Here is a 17,236-nt window from a genome sequence, read left to right as displayed (position 1 = left end):
TTATGTAAAACAACAACAAAACTTTATTTGATCGATCGTCTCGTGGCCGAGCTATATATCCAATACCAAATTGGCGAGTAAATCATGTTTTACTTTAAATTAAATTTATACGCTCTTCCACAAGGTCAATTGTTAGTTATACATACAGACTATATTAAAACAATGATTTTGAACACGTAGGGCATTTCTTTGAATTCTTTCCTATCGTCGTTTTGTGGTAATTTACAGCTTTTTATATGTTTAACAAACGTACATAATCAATTGCGTCTGAATCATGCTAGACTACAACTTCCGGTAGTGACGTAATCAGCATATTTTTGGTAATACAACTTTTTTACTAAGCTAGGGAATCTTCTGATATCAATTATTCATTAGACCGTACTTTAGTTAGCCAATCAAAATAAACGTATAAACAATTTTGCGGCGATGTTATACATGTTGCTGAGTTAAAATATACTGTGTTTTACTATAACCAATTTGGTTAGAGTAAAACACAATGATAAAGAATAGGAAACATTTAATAATATGATAAATGACATTTACATAGCAATTTAGCACTGTGTTTTACTATAACCAATTTGGTTAGAGTAAAACATAATGATAAAGAATAGGAAACATTTAATAATATGATAAATGACATTTACATAGCAATTTAGCACTGTGTTTTACTATAACCAATTTGGTTATAGTAAAACACAATGATATAGAATAGGAAACATTTAATAATATGATAAATGACATTACATATCAATGTATCACTGTGTTTTACTATAACCAATTTGGTTAGAGTCAAACAAAATTATATAGAATACGAAACGTTTAGTAATTTGATAAATTACATAGCAATTTAGCACTGTGTTTTACTATAACCAATTTGGAAAGTAAAACACAATGAAAAAGAATAGGAAACATTTAATAATTTGATAAATGACATTTACATAGCAATTTAGCACTGTGTTTTACTATAACCAATTTGGTTAGAGTAAAACACAATGATAAAGAATAGGAAACATTTAATAATATGATAAATGACATTCACATAGCAATTTATCACTGTGTTTTACTATAACCAATTTGGTTAAAGTAAAACACAATGATAAAGAATAGGAAACATTTAATAATATGATAAATGACATTTACATAGCAATTTAGCACTGTGTTTTACTATAACCAATTTGGAAAGTAAAACACAATGAAAAAGAATAGGAAACATTTAATAATTTGATAAATGACATTTACATAGCAATTTAGCACTGTGTTTTACTATAACCAATTTGGTTAGAGTAAAACACAATGATATAGAATAGGAACATTTAATAATATGATAAATGACATTCACATAGCAATTTAGCACTGTGTTTTACTATAACCAAATTGATTAGAGTAAAGCACAATGATAAAGAATAGGAAACATTTAATAATAATGATTATTTACATAGCAATTTAGCACAATTTTTTACTATAACCAATTTGATTAGAGTAAAACACAATGATATAGAATAGGAACATTTAATAATATGATAAATGACATTCACATAGCAATTTAGCACTGTGTTTTACTATAACCAATTTGATTAGAGTAAAGCACAATGATAAAGAATAGGAAACATTTAATAATATGATAAATTACATTTACATAGCAATTTAGCACAATGTTTTACTATAACCAATTTGGTTAGAGTAAAACACAATGATAAAGAATAGGAAACATTTAATAATATGACAAAATGACATTTACATAGTAATTTATCACTGTGTTTTACTATAACCAATTTGGTTAGAGTAAAACATAATGATAAAGAATAGGAAACATTTAATAATATGACAAAATGACATTTACATAGTAATTTATCACTGTGTTTTACTATAACCAATTTGGTTATAGTAAAACACAATGATATAGAATAGAAAACATTTAATAATATGATAAATGACATTACATATCAATGTATCACTGTGTTTTACTATAACCAATTTGGTTAGAGTAAAGCACAATGATAAAGAATAGGAAACATTTAATAATATGATAAATGACATTACATATCAATGTATCACTGTGTTTTACTATAACCAATTTGGTTAGAGTCAAACAAAATTATATAGAATACGAAACGTTTAGTAATTTGATAAATTACATAGCAATTTAGCACTGTGTTTTACTATAACCAATTTGGAAAGTAAAACACAATGAAAAAGAATAGGAAACATTTAATAATTTGATAAATGACATTTACATAGCAATTTAGCACTGTGTTTTACTATAACCAATTTGGTTAGAGTAAAACACAATGATAAAGAATAGGAAACATTTAATAATATGATAAATGACATTCACATAGCAATTTATCACTGTGTTTTACTATAACCAATTTGGTTAAAGTAAAACACAATGATAAAGAATAGGAAACATTTAATAATATGATAAATGACATTTACATAGCAATTTAGCACTGTGTTTTACTATAACCAAATTGATTAGAGTAAAGCACAATGATAAAGAATAGGAAACATTTAATAATAATGATTATTTACATAGCAATTTAGCACTGTGTTTTACTATAACCAATTTGGTTAGAGTAAAAACATTTAATAACTAGAGGGTACTCCGAGAGTACAAACCTCCGCCTACTGTAAAATTCCCCAACATAAAATTCCCCCTGAATATTTTTTTTTTACATTTTTTTTTATTAGTTCTAAGTGTAAATATGTTAACTGCACACTACAAAGTTGTGGATGACAGTGTGGTGTAATGGTTATGTATCCAGCCTCGCACAGTTGAGATCGCTGGTTCAAGTCCCACTGAGGGTTTTTTTTTTTTTTACTATTTTTTTATTTTTTATTTATTTTTTTTTTGTGGACATTGATCTTTGACCCTGACCCTTCAAAATTTAACCACAATTATATGATGTGTCATTGATCATTGTGGCTAAGTTTGGTGAGAATCGGATCAAAACTGTGGTCTCTAGGCAGTAAAATAGTTTTTTGTTAGTTGTGACCTTGACCTATGACCTTTCCCCCTCAAATTCGAACTCGTCCGAGCTTTTTGGGCATAGATCATTGTGTCCAAATTTGGTTAGAATCAGATAAAAACTGTGGCCTCCAGGCTGTTCACAGACACACACACAAACACACAAACACACAAACACACACACAAACATACAGGGGTGAAAACATAACCTTCTTGGCGGAGGTAATAATGATTATTTACATAGCAATTTAGCACAATGTTTTACTATAACCAATTTGGTTAGAGTAAAACACAACTATAAAGAATAGGAAACATTTAATAACATGATACACGACATTTACATAGCAATTTAGCACTGTGTTTTACTATAACCAATTTGGTTAGAGTAAAACACAATGATATAGAATAGGAACATTTAAAAATATGATAAATGACATTCACATAGCAATTTAGCACTGTGTTTTACTATAACCAATTTGATTAGAGTAAAGCACAATGATAAAGAATAGGAAACATTTAATAATAATGATTATTTACATAGCAATTTAGCACAATGTTTTACTATAACCAATTTGATTAGAGTAAAACACAATGATATAGAATAGGAACATTTAATAATATGATAAATGACATTCACATAGCAATTTAGCACTGTGTTTTACTATAACCAATTTGATTAGAGTAAAACACAATGATAAAGAATAGGAAACATTTAATAATATGACAAAATGACATTTACATAGTAATTTATCACTGTGTTTTACTATAACCAATTTGGTTAGAGTAAAACATTTAAACTATGATAAATGATATTTAGCACTGTGTTGGATACAGTAAAACACAAATAAAGAATAGGAAACATATAATAATATGATACATTTACATACAAATTTAGTATTGTGTTTTACCATAGCCAATTTGGTTACAGTAAAACACAATGATAATGAAACATTTATTATATGATGTTATTTACATAGCAAAATATTATATTAAATATATCTTATTATCTAAACGTTATGATAAAGAATAGGATACATATAATGTAATAATATAATAAATACAATTTACATAGTTAATCATCTTGTTTTACAGAACCAATTTGGTGACACAGTTAAACACAGTGATAAAGAATAGATACTGTTTTTGGTTATATAACCCTAACCCTAGTTTGAAGCGACATAATAAATTCATCGCGAAAAAGTACGTATATCGTATTCAGAAACTTTTGAAATTTGTTAGATATGTTTAATAGGTTCTTACGTCTATAAAACAAACAAAAAATATAAATTTCACGAAAAATTCGTGATTTTAATAATTTGCATTTCTAAAAATGTACACTTATGAAATACCATACATTTTCCAACACATTTTTACTTCATTGATGATTCCCAGAAATCAAAATAAAACAAATTATGATATTTCTTTTACATTATAGATGTAAGAACCTATATTGAACATATCTATCAAATTTCAAACGTTTTTTAAGACCATACGTATTTTTATCGATGAATTAAGTATGTGATTGCTTCAAACTAGGGTTAGGGTTAACCTAACAGTTCCATTCTTTAACACTGTGTTTAACTTTTAACCAAATTGGTTTTAGTACAACACAATGATAAACTATGTACATTTTATTTTTCATATTACATTATAGGATACAACAAATAATGTAATATAATAAATACAAGTTACATAGTTTATCATCTTGTTTTACAGAACCAATTTGGTTACACAGTTAAACACAGTGATAAAGAATAGACACTGTTTTAGGTTATATAACTCTAACCCTAGTTTGAAGCGATCACATACTTAATACATCGCGAAAAATTAAATACGTATCGTAATCAGAAACATTTGAAATTTGGTAAATTATTATGTTCAATAGGTTCTTACGTCTATAAAACAAACAAAAAATAAAAGTTTCAAGACAAATTCGTGATTTTAATAATTTGCATTTCTAAACATTTACACTTATGAAAGACCATACATTTCCAACACATTTTTACTTCATTGATGATTCCCAGAAATCAAAATAAAACTATTAGGATATTTCTTTTGCATTATAGATGTAAGAACCTATATTGAACATATCTACCAAATATCAAACGTTTTTCAAGACGATACGTATTTTTAGCGATAAATATTAAATATGTGATCGCTTCAAACTAGGGTTAGGGTTAAATAAACTAAAACAGTTCTATTCTTTATCACTCACTGTGTTTAACTTTTAACCAAATTGGTTATAGTAAAACACAATGATAAACTTATATGTAAATTTTATTTTTCATAACATAAAATGTTTGATATTCTTTGTAATATTTAATATTATATTTTAGGCCTACTATTAATGATTATTAATTTTCTACTTCATTGGCGATTCTTACCCAAAAAAAAGGACTAATTTTGTTATGTATATAGAGCAACCTATTATAACATGTCTTGTATGATTTTTATCTCGTTTCAATGACATTTTATACTACAATTCAAATGAAAAAGCATCACAAAAAAATACGTCTGGTATTCAAAAAGTTTCTAAACTCGGTACACAGAAAAAATTATGATATTCTAATGGTTTTATTGTATACTTTTGTGAGAATCATCAATGAAGTAAAACGAATATGTTGAAAATGTATGGTCTTTCATAAGTGTGAATTTTTAGAAATGCAAATTATTGAAATCATCGATTTGTCTTGAAATTTATAATTTGTTTTGTCTTATTGAACATATCTATACAAAATGTCAAACGTTTCTGAATACGATACGTTTTTTTTCGCGATGAATTTATAATGTCGCTTCAAACTAGAGGGTAGGGTAGTAACCTAACAAGTATCTATTCTTTATCACTATGTTTAACTGTGTAACCATATTGGTTCTAATAAAAAACAGTGATAAACTATGTAAATTGTATGTTTCATATATTACATTTTTACCAAAAAAAATTATTGGGAATGTCAAATTTCTTTTTCATGACATATATCTACAAATTTCAGAAGCTTTTGAATACGAGTATTTTACGCGATGTTTTTTTATCCTCATTTTAATATTTTGGTAATGTAATTCACATGCACAAAGTTTTGTATCCAAAATATTGTTTATTTTTGGTAGAAATGAGGAAATAAATAGTATTCCTGTATAATATAATAATCAATAATAAAGTATAACAAAAAGTGTTGTGTAAACGAACGTTTTTTACGCTTCGAATTTTCTGTTACATTATGTTTGAATTGAAGCTACATATATTGAATCATGGACCTATAAATTAGTAATTTATAGGTCCATGATTGAACATATCGTCACTCACCACACATTTTTTGTTTTGTAATTCGAAAGTATTTATTCTAAAGAACAATTGATGCAAACATCAACTGCGTATCTTATTTCATTAATTAATTATATTAATTATAATTTGGCGATTATTCGTCACACGAAGCGTCGAATATCGATTCATCTCGTCATGGGAAGAAAACGTGCATTGCGCACACTGTTTACGCGCCTCAACAACAATAAACGGCGAATCTGCGATTCGTCACTAATTATGGAACGCCGTTTTACACAAGTTTTTGGCGATGATAAAAATTGCGTCGATGATGAAATTGCGTCGATGAAAATTGCATCGACGCAATGTAGATTGCGTCGATGCAATGTAGATTGCGTCGATGCAATGTAAATTGCGTCGATGAAAATTGCGTCGATGAAAATTGCATCGACGAAAATTGCGTCGATGAAAATTGCGTCGATGAAAACTGCATCGATGAAAATTGCGTCGATGAAAACTGCATCGATGAAAATTGATGTGACGAATTTAATTGATTATGAAAATTCCAAATGGTTTTAATTCAATCAATGATGAAAATTACTACTAGTAAAGTAAATGATGATGTTAATAATGATGTTAATAATGTTATTATGTTGCTAAAAATTGACGGTTTCTGAATATTTTGATATGATAAACATGTTTACCGCTTGCGCTAGCGCGCGTTATAGACAAGCGCACAGTGATCGCGCACTAAAACAATGTTGAAATATATGCACTGATTAACATTTTAGTGATTTATTGTCAACACATTTTAGCAATGGATCCATTATTGTCCTTTCGGAAACATTATATCTTTTAGCTAATTGCTTCCGTTGATCCACCAGTACAGTACATAAAATTCAGATGTCCAGCATCCATGACATAATATTCAAATCATACCGGCAGGGAGATCGCAATTTTCATCGATGAAAACTGCATCGATGAAAAATTTTTTTTTTTTTCATCGATGCAGTTTTCATCGATGCAGTTTTCATCGACGCAATTTTCATCGACGCAATGTTCATCACATCGACTTAAATTTTCATTACATCAATACTATATTCATCGACGCAATTTTCATTGCATCATCGACGCGATTTTATCATCGCCTAAACTGGCATTCCATACTAATTGCGTGTGATCTGATTGGTGTATTAATAAATTCATCGCGATGAATTTTTCAGTAGATGTAATGAGACAGTTCAGTAGATGCAATGACAGTTAATTTAATTGTTCTGCTCTTTTTGTACAAATCTATACTACTTTATATTATGGATGTTGTAGTACTGTTAAAATTATTAAATCTCTGGAAGTGTGTTTTACGAGTATGTCCGCAAATTTATGCGTTTACGGTTTTAAAATGCACTACGCACGCAGTATTCCAAAATGTCTTACTAATCATAGAAAATCATATTGTATCATATCATATTATATCCATTCTTTAAATTCATATTCTTTATCCAAAACTAAATTGGTATAGTAAAACACAGTGCTAGCAATTTATCATATTATTAAATGTTTCCTATTCTTTATCATTGTGTTTTACTCTAACCAAATTGGTTATAGTAAAACACAGTGCTAAATTGCTATGTGAATGTGTCATTTATCATATTTTTAAATGTTTCCTATTCTTTATCGTTGTGTTTAACTCTAACCAAATTGGTTATAGTAAAACACAGTGATAAATTGCTATGTAATGACATTTATCATGTTATTAAATGTTTCTTATTCTTTATCGTTGTGTTTTACTCTAACCAAATTGGTTTAGTAAAACACAGTGCTAAATTGCTATGTGAATGTGTCATTTATCATATTTTTAAATGTTTCCTATTCTTTATCGTTGTGTTTAACTCTAACCAAATTGGTTATAGTAAAACACAGTGATAAATTGCTATGTAATGACATTTATCATATTATTAAATGTTTCTTATTCTTTATCATTGTGTTTTACTCTAACCAAATTGGTTATAGTAAAACACAGTGATAAATTGCTATGTAAATGTCATTTATCATATTATTAAATGTTTCCTATTCTTTATCATTGTGTTTTACTCTAACCAAATTGGTTATAGTAAAACACAGTGCTAAATTGCTATGTAAATGTAATTTATCATATTATTAAATGTTTCCTATTCTTTATCATTGTGTTTTACTCTAACCAAATTGGTTATAATTTATTTAATTTCATTTCAAAAGACATTTACCTAAATTGCTATTTAAATGTCATTTATCAAATTATTAAATGTTTCCTATTATTTATCTGGTTATATAGTAAAACACTGTGCTAAATTGCTATTGTATTAAGGACGAGTTCCGAGAAGATGTATTCAAAGCTACAACCAATCAGAACAGTGTTAATCAATATAGTCCATGGCTACAACCAATCAGAAACATCCAAATCGCAATAACCCCTAGGCTAATAGAAAATATTTGTCCAAGTAGCCTGTTCAACCAGACGTTGCGAGGTTTAAAAAGTAAAACATGATTTACTCGCCAGTTTGGTATAGTTTATATACCTGCGTGGCCGGTTAATGTGTTTTATAAACTAAAACACATATAGATAGACTCAAATAGATAATTAATCATAGTACAGTAGTACAGTATTATTAAACTAGGCCTAGTATAGGTCCTCTGGCTAGTAGTTAGGCATTTAATACTAGTAGGCCTAGGTGTTTGTGGGGTTGTTAACCGTTTGTTTGTAGTAAGTAAGTAGGCCATCCTCGTTCGTAGTAGAGTAGGCCGCCTAGAGCCTAGGCTACATAGGCTAGCTAGTAGTCCTAGGCCTAGAGTGTTAAGTACGTAGGGTTAGGTCTGAGTGTGAGAGCATGAAGGTATGGGAATACCTCCCAGGTGTGAGAGAGGGGCGCTAGGTAGGCCAGAATGTGGGATCCCCACTAATAACTTCTCTAATGAGAGGGTAGGTAAATTAAAGTGATTTTGTATTTTGTTTTAGATGTCCCTCCATCTCAACAAGTCGTACTTACTCCTCCTATCAACATGTGTTGCTGCAATTGCTGTATTTCTCAACTATCCACCTCCTCCTTTGTCAGATACATTAAAGAAATGGAAACAATCTGGAAAGATGTTTAACTTTCAAAATAACAACATTTTCTATCATGGTAAATACTCAAATAACTGCCAAGAGAAGATGGTGGTGGTACTAACATTAACACTGTACATTAGAAATGTTTACTGAAGTGCAGCAGTCCAAGAGAAAAACTATTTTCAGGAATTAAATTAGATCCATTAAATACAGTGATCCAGATGAACCTTTTTACTAATTAAATTAGATTTGTTATTTTTCATCACAGATTATGGTAATGAAAATAACGAAGATGTTCTTGTGTGTATTCATGGATTTCCAACATCAAGTTTTGACTTTATAAAGGTAGTGACTACATTGATAGTATGGCATCTGGAAAGTCTGTTTGAGTAGACTAACTATAACATACAGTACTTAAACCTGAGCAGGTAACAACATGGTAATTCTTATTAAGAAAATAAATAAGATCATTTTTTATTTTTAAAAGATTTTGCCAGACTTGCAGAATATATTTGGAAGAGTCATTGTTGCTGATATGCTAGGATTTGGGTTCAGCGATAAGCCTGTGAGTAATCATGCTTATTTACAACAATATATAACACTCTCTGTCTATTGTACCGCACCTAGTAACATGTTAAGAACATGATACAGTTTTTTAGTCCACACAACTAATATACTAATTATACACATACTGGTTGTTATAATTAGCTAATGTTTTGTTTTTGGGGTTTGTTTTTCAGAAAGTACACAATTACACTGTTTTTGAACAAGCTGATATTATTACATATCTACTTAAAAGTCTATCAATAAACAAAGTTAATATATTAGCCCATGACCTAGGTGACACCATCGCACAAGAGATCCTAGCCAGGTACTGTAGTAACATATTGCTTCTTTCCGGGCATTTTTTCTTTTAATGCTTTATTTAAAAAATTCTAATTATACACTGGAATGTCTTCTAAAAGTTTCATCTTATAAAAAATAAATAGTACAACTAAAATTCGTTCTTAATATTATGCTTAAGGTAGCATAACAATAATACATCGTATATTATGCTTAAGGTAGCATAACAATAATACATCTTATATTATGCTTAAGGTAGCATAACAATAATACATCTTATATTATGCTTAGGGTAGCATAACAATAATACATCTTATATTATGCTTAGGGTAGCATAACAATAATACATCTTATATTATGCTTAGGGTAGCATAACAATAATACATCTTATATTATGCTTAGGGTAGCATAACAATAATACATCTTATATTATGCTTAGGGTAGCATAACAATAATACATCTTATATTATGCTTAAGGTAGCATAACAATAATACATCTTATATTATGCTTAGGGTAGCATAACAATAATACATCTTATATTATGCTTAGGGTAGCATAACAATAATACATCTTATATTATGCTTAAGGTAGCATAACAATAATACATCTTATATTATGCTTAGGGTAGCATAACAATAATACATCTTATATTATGCTTAGGGTAGCATAACAATAACACATCTTATATTATGCTTAGGGTAGCATAACAATAATACATCTTATATTATGCTTAGGGTAGCATAACAATAATACATCTTATATTATGCTTAGGGTAGCATAACAATAATACATCTTATATTATGCTTAAGGTAGCATACCAATAATACATCTTATATTATGCTTAGGGTAGCATAACAATAATACATCTTATATTATGCTTAGGGTAGCATAACAATAATACATCTTATATTATGCTTAGGGTAGCATAACAATAATACATCTTATATTATGCTTAGGGTAGCATAACAATAATACATCTTATATTATGCTTAGGGTAGCATAACAATAATACATCTTATATTATGCTTAAGGTAGCATAACAATAATACATCTTATATTATGCTTAGGGTAGCATAACAATAATACATCTTATATTATGCTTAAGGTAGCATAACAATAATACATCTTATATTATGCTTAGGGTAGCATAACAATAATACATCTTATATTATGCTTAGGGTAGCATAACAATAATACATCTTATATTATGCTTAGGGTAGCATAACAATAATACATCTTATATTATGCTTAGGGTAGCATAACAATAATACATCTTATATTATGCTTAGGGTAGCATAACAATAATACATCTTATATTATGCTTAAGGTAGCATACCAATAATACATCTTATATTATGCTTAGGGTAGCATAACAATAATACATCTTATATTATGCTTAGGGTAGCATAACAATAATACATCTTATATTATGCTTAGGGTAGCATAACAATAATACATCTTATATTATGCTTAGGGTAGCATAACAATAATACATCTTATATTATGCTTAGGGTAGCATAACAATAATACATCTTATATTATGCTTAAGGTAGCATAACAATAATACATCTTATATTATGCTTAGGGTAGCATAACAATAATACATCTTATATTATGCTTAAGGTAGCATAACAATAATACATCTTATATTATGCTTAGGGTAGCATAACAATAATACATCTTATATTATGCTTAGGGTAGCATAACAATAATACATCTTATATTATGCTTAGGGTAGCATAACAATAATACATCTTATATTATGCTTAGGGTAGCATAACAATAATACATCTTATATTATGCTTAAGGTAACATAACAATAATACATCTTATATTATGCTTAGGGTAGCATAACAATAATACATCTTATATTATGCTTAAGGTAACATAACACTAATACATCTTATATTATGCTTAAGGTAGCATAACAATAATACATCTTATATTATGCTTAGGGTAGCATAGCAATAATACATCTTATATTTTTACTGTATAGGTTTGAAGATGGGGAAAAAGACAGGATTTTATTACAGAGTGTAACACTACTAAACGGTGGTAAGCATGCTTGTATGTTGGTTTGGTACTGTAGAGAGTGTAATAATAATTTAAGACAGGTGGATAAAAATGAAATACAATGAAAAGCTATGGATGATAAAAGCGGATGGCTGAGACGTATGTAGAGTGGCAACTGACAGAAAAAAAACATTTAAATAATCACATGTACTCCTATACTTGCTTAATAATATACTAATATTGTTTCTTGATTTCTTTAGGTATTTTGCCTGAAACAAACTTTCCAAAAATCATACAAAAGGTTTGTTTGTTTTACTTCAAAATAACTTTTCTTCATTCTTTAGGAATCCTACCTAAAAGTCACAATCCTACCTAAAAGTCACAATCCTACCTAAAAGTCACAATCCTACCTAAAAGTCACAATCCTACCTAAAAGTCACAATCCTACCTAAAAGTCACAATCCTACCTAAAAGTCACAATCCTACCTAAAAGTCACAATCCTACCTAAAAGTCACAATCCTACCTAAAAGTCACAATCCTACCTAAAAGTCACAATCCTACCTAAAAGTCACAATCCAAAATTGATTCAAAAGGTTTGTTCTACTGTACATTGCATATTCAAATCTAAACAAATCAAATCATACTTTAAATTTTGTTTTTCATATTTTTGTAAACCATTTTCTTTGTAATTGATGCAGTTAATAACTTAATAACTAAATCAAATGAATATTGATCTTTAATTTTGTAAAATTATCTTTTATTTCAGCTTTTGTTAAACAAATATTTATCACCTGTACTTATGAGACTTACAAATTATGTAATATTTAAACAAAGGTAAGACTATAAACTGGTTGCAGGCTATTGGTCAAAACTATTGATAATAAATGTTAAGATGATGATTGTTGTTTTTAGTTGATATAGAAATGTTATTCTAGTTTTTCAGATGTATTTGGCGAGAATACAAAACCAAGTGAAGAGGAATTAGCTGATTTCTGGTCTGCTAATATTTGGAATGATGGCTACCTAGTAACAGCTGAGTGGGTATTGTAATATAGAAGATAACATGTGCAACATAAAGTTTACAGGATTGGAAAACTAACCAACAAATGTTGTTTGTTTTTCAGCTTGCTCCAGTATATAAACCAAAGGCATGCCAATCGAGATAGATGGGTCCATGTTCTACAAAACACCACAGTGCCATGTATGTACACAAAGGGTTAGGGTTATAATCACAGCTTGCTTCAGTATATAAACGAGATAGATGGGTCCATGTTCTACAAAACACCACAGTGCCATGTATGTACACAAAGGGTTAGGGTTATAATCACAGCTTGCTCCAGTGTATAAACCAAAGGCATGCCAATCGAGATAGATGGGTCCATGTTCTACAAAACACCACAGTGCCATGTATGTACACAAAGGGTTAGGGTTATAATCACAGCTTGCTCCAGTATATAAACGAGATATATGGGTCCATGTTCTACAAAACACCACAGTGCCATGTATGTACACAAAGGTCTCATTAATTATTTTCAAAAATTAAACAATTAATTTTGTTATAGTATCGTACGGTATAAACACATAAGATGATACAATAATAAAGTTTATGTTCATATTTAGCAGAAGTCTTCTTATTTATTTCTTTCTTTTTTAGTACATCTTATTTATGGCCCAAGTGATCCAATTAATGGGCCAGAAACTTTTCTGAAGAGATTTAGGTAAGAAATAATTTGTATTCGAATACTTTCCAGAAATATAACTTCACTAGCAATTATAACCGCCCCAGGGCGGGTTTTAAAATTAGTTTAAAGCCTTCTAAACACTCGACGCCAGTATCTGTCTATACTCACCAACCTCCACCCCTCTTCAATACTACCCCATACTCTTTTTTAAAAACAAATTCTTCCCAGGGATGGACAAATTCAATGCAATCTAAACTTCAAATTGAGAGGAGTATACATAGCTATGATGGGTCTAATAATGGTTGAAGTACGTTGTAAATTTTGTAAATGAATAGGTGTCATATTGGCTGATAATTAAAATATCTAATTTAGATACTGCGGTCCCCCAGCCTTCTTTCTCCTCTCACCACCCCAGCCACAATCAACAAACCTTAACTCCTCCCCTGGACAGTTCAAATATAGTAACTTTTCCTAGTACAATTCCCAGCATATAGGCTACTTCATTACGCCAGTATTTTCGCTCCTCCTCCTCCCCCTACAAACACACCCCAGATACACTGGGTGATGTGTTGTGTTGAAGACGGTTCCAGTACAAATTATGTTATTATCACTCCCAACCCATAATCCCTCAGTGGCAGCCGCTTCCCAGGGATAATTGAATACTTTAATATTTTCCAACCACAATTCTGATGTAAGCAAAATCCCCACTATCCCCTGAACCCCAACTCCCAAACCCTATTTCCCAACCCCACTCTCCCACAATTGACGTTTTTCCTGTGGAGGCATGGTGATGTAGTTGAACACAGTAACAGTAAACAACGTATGTTCACACAGGAATGGATATCTGTAATGAGACAGTCCAAGAGACTGATACATAGCTGGATATGGTTAAAGTACTTTGCTAAATGTGTAATTGAATATAGGTGTCATATTGGTTAATGAATAAAATATGTATATCTATACTTCCCCAAACGCCCTGCTGAGGATAATTCAAATACTTTTTTAGTATAATTTTACAATTCGATAGCCTACAACCCCGAGCCCTAGCAAAAATGACATCACAAACCACCACACACCCCCACCCCTTCCACAAAAACCCCAGGAGTTTTTAAAATGTAGTTTAAAACCTTCCGGGTACAATTGCCATCATTTTGATACCCCATATGTATGGTTACGTGCAGAAACAGAAATTTGTATAACAAACAAACATCGAAAGTGGGGGTTTTGACCACATTTTGGTCCCTAACTTGGATCCTAGGTGGCGGATGATGTTGAAATATAGCTTAGAACATTCCCGGTACAATTGCGGTCATTTTGATACCCCATATGTAAGATTACGTGCAGTAAAAAAAATTTTTATAACGAACAAACAAACAAACAGACAGACGTACAAACTCTCTCACTTGTAATATAGATTAAAAAAATTTCATTTTGTGTGTGGCTTTTTTCCAATAACATGTTATCTTTGATTTTCCAGAAAACTTGTTCCAAATTGCAGTGTAGACGTTCTTAATACAAGCATAAGTCACTATCCACATTGGGAAGATCCAAAGAATGTCAGCAAGCATTTTAAAAACTTTATCAAACCAATTTTACTTTCTAACAAATAAAAATGAATAAAGAAATAATTGTTTATTGATACATTTGTCAACTTCTGTCAATTGATGTGACTATTATTAAAGACTGTTGATCATACTGATGTACCTGAATGTTGATCATGTTGATGTGACTATTATTAAAGACTGTTGATCATACTGATGTACCTGAATGTTGATCATGTTGATGTGACTATTATTAAAGACTGTTGATCATACTGATGTACCTGAATGTTGATCATGTTGATGTGACTATTATTAGAGACTGTTGATCATACTGATGTACCTGAATGTTGATCATGTTGATGTGACTATTATTAAAGACTGTTGATGATACTGATGTACCTGAATGTTGATCATACTGATGTACCTGAATGTTGATCATGTTGATGTGACTATTATTAAAGACTGTTGATCATACTGATGTACCTGAATGTTGATCATACTGGTGTACCTGAATGTTGATCATGTTGATGTGACTATTATTAAAGACTTGATCATACCGATGTACCTGAATGTTGATCATGTTAATTTGACTATTATTAAAGACTGTTGATCATACTGATGTACCTGAATGTTGATCATGTTGATGTGACTATTATTAAAGACTGTTGATCATACTGATGTACCTAATGTTGATCATGTTAATGTGACTATTATTAAAGACTGTTGATCATACTGATGTACCTGAATGTTGATCATGTTGATGTGACTATTATTAAAGACTGTTGATCATACTGATGTACCTGAATGTTGATCATGTTAATGTGACTATTATTAAAGACTTGATCATACTGATGTACCTGAATGTTGATCATGTTAATGTGACTATTATTAAAGACTGTTGATCATACTGATGTACCTGAATGTTGATCATGTTAATGTGACTATTATTAAAGACTGTTGATCATACTGATGTACCTGAATGTTGATCATGTTGATGTGACTATTATTAAAGACTGTTGATCATACTGATGTACCTGAATGTTGATCATACTGATGTGACTATTATTAAAGACTGTTGATCATACTAATGTACCTGAATGTTGATCATGTTGATGTGACTATTATTAAAGACTGTTGATCATACTGATGTACCTGAATGTTGATCATGTTAATGTGACTATTATTAAAGACTGTTGATCATACTGATGTACCTGAATGTTGATCATGTTAATGTGACTATTATTAAAGACTGTTGATGATACTGATGTACCTGAATGTTGATCATGTTGATGTGACTATTATTAAAGACTGTTGATGATACTGATGTACCTAATGTTGATCATGTTGATGTGACTATTATTAAAGACTGTTGATCATACTAATGTACCTGAATGTTGATCTTGTTGATGTGACTATTATTAAAGACTGTTGATGATACTGATGTACCTGAATGTTTATCATGTTGATGTGACTATTATTAAAGACTGTTGATGATACTGATGTACCTGAATGTTGATCATATTGATGTACCTGAATGTTGATCATGTTGATGTGACTATTATTAAAGACTGTTGATCATACTAATGTACCTGAATGTTGATCATGTTGATGTGACTATTATTAAAGACTGTTGATCATACTGATGTACCTGAATGTTGATCATGTTAATGTGACTATTATTAAAGACTGTTGATCATACTGATGTACCTGAATGTTGATCATGTTAATGTGACTATTATTAAAGACTGTTGATCATACTGATGTACCTGAATGTTGATCATGTTGATGTGACTATTATTAAAGACTGTTGATCATACTGATGTACCTGAATGTTGATCATACTGATGTG

At 29.9% G+C, this 17,236-nt stretch overlaps 1 protein-coding gene across 3 annotated transcripts in view; it reads left to right on the top strand.

The window, feature by feature from the left end:
• The window catches only part of LOC140059615 (mesoderm-specific transcript homolog protein-like), a 34,070-nt gene extending 18,583 nt beyond the window's left edge, over positions 1-15,487 (top strand). The window contains exons 1-13 of one of the 3 annotated variants that reach the window (XM_072105597.1): positions 19-49; positions 8,791-8,850; positions 9,217-9,382; positions 9,575-9,651; positions 9,794-9,871; positions 10,047-10,177; positions 12,147-12,205; positions 12,424-12,464; positions 12,931-12,998; positions 13,100-13,201; positions 13,289-13,365; positions 13,819-13,882; positions 15,324-15,487. In XM_072105597.1, the coding sequence (XP_071961698.1) occupies positions 9,217-9,382; positions 9,575-9,651; positions 9,794-9,871; positions 10,047-10,177; positions 12,147-12,205; positions 12,424-12,464; positions 12,931-12,998; positions 13,100-13,201; positions 13,289-13,365; positions 13,819-13,882; positions 15,324-15,456 (996 nt within the window). In that variant the 5' untranslated portion in view covers positions 19-49; positions 8,791-8,850 and the 3' untranslated portion in view covers positions 15,457-15,487. Of the gene's footprint in view, positions 1-18; positions 50-8,782; positions 8,851-9,216; positions 9,383-9,574; positions 9,652-9,793; positions 9,872-10,046; positions 10,178-12,146; positions 12,206-12,423; positions 12,465-12,930; positions 12,999-13,099; positions 13,202-13,288; positions 13,366-13,818; positions 13,883-15,323 lie in introns of those variants that run through there. The other 2 variants (XM_072105598.1, XM_072105599.1) reach the window with 2 other exon arrangements.
• Positions 15,488-17,236: the final 1,749 nt, after the last annotated feature.

Source organism: Antedon mediterranea, chromosome 9 (genome assembly GCF_964355755.1).
Source record: "Antedon mediterranea chromosome 9, ecAntMedi1.1, whole genome shotgun sequence".
In the NCBI taxonomy this organism is placed as follows: Eukaryota; Metazoa; Echinodermata; class Crinoidea; order Comatulida; family Antedonidae; genus Antedon; species Antedon mediterranea.
Note: the sequence above shows the minus strand (reverse complement) of the source record. Positions and strands in the feature narration are given on the sequence as shown.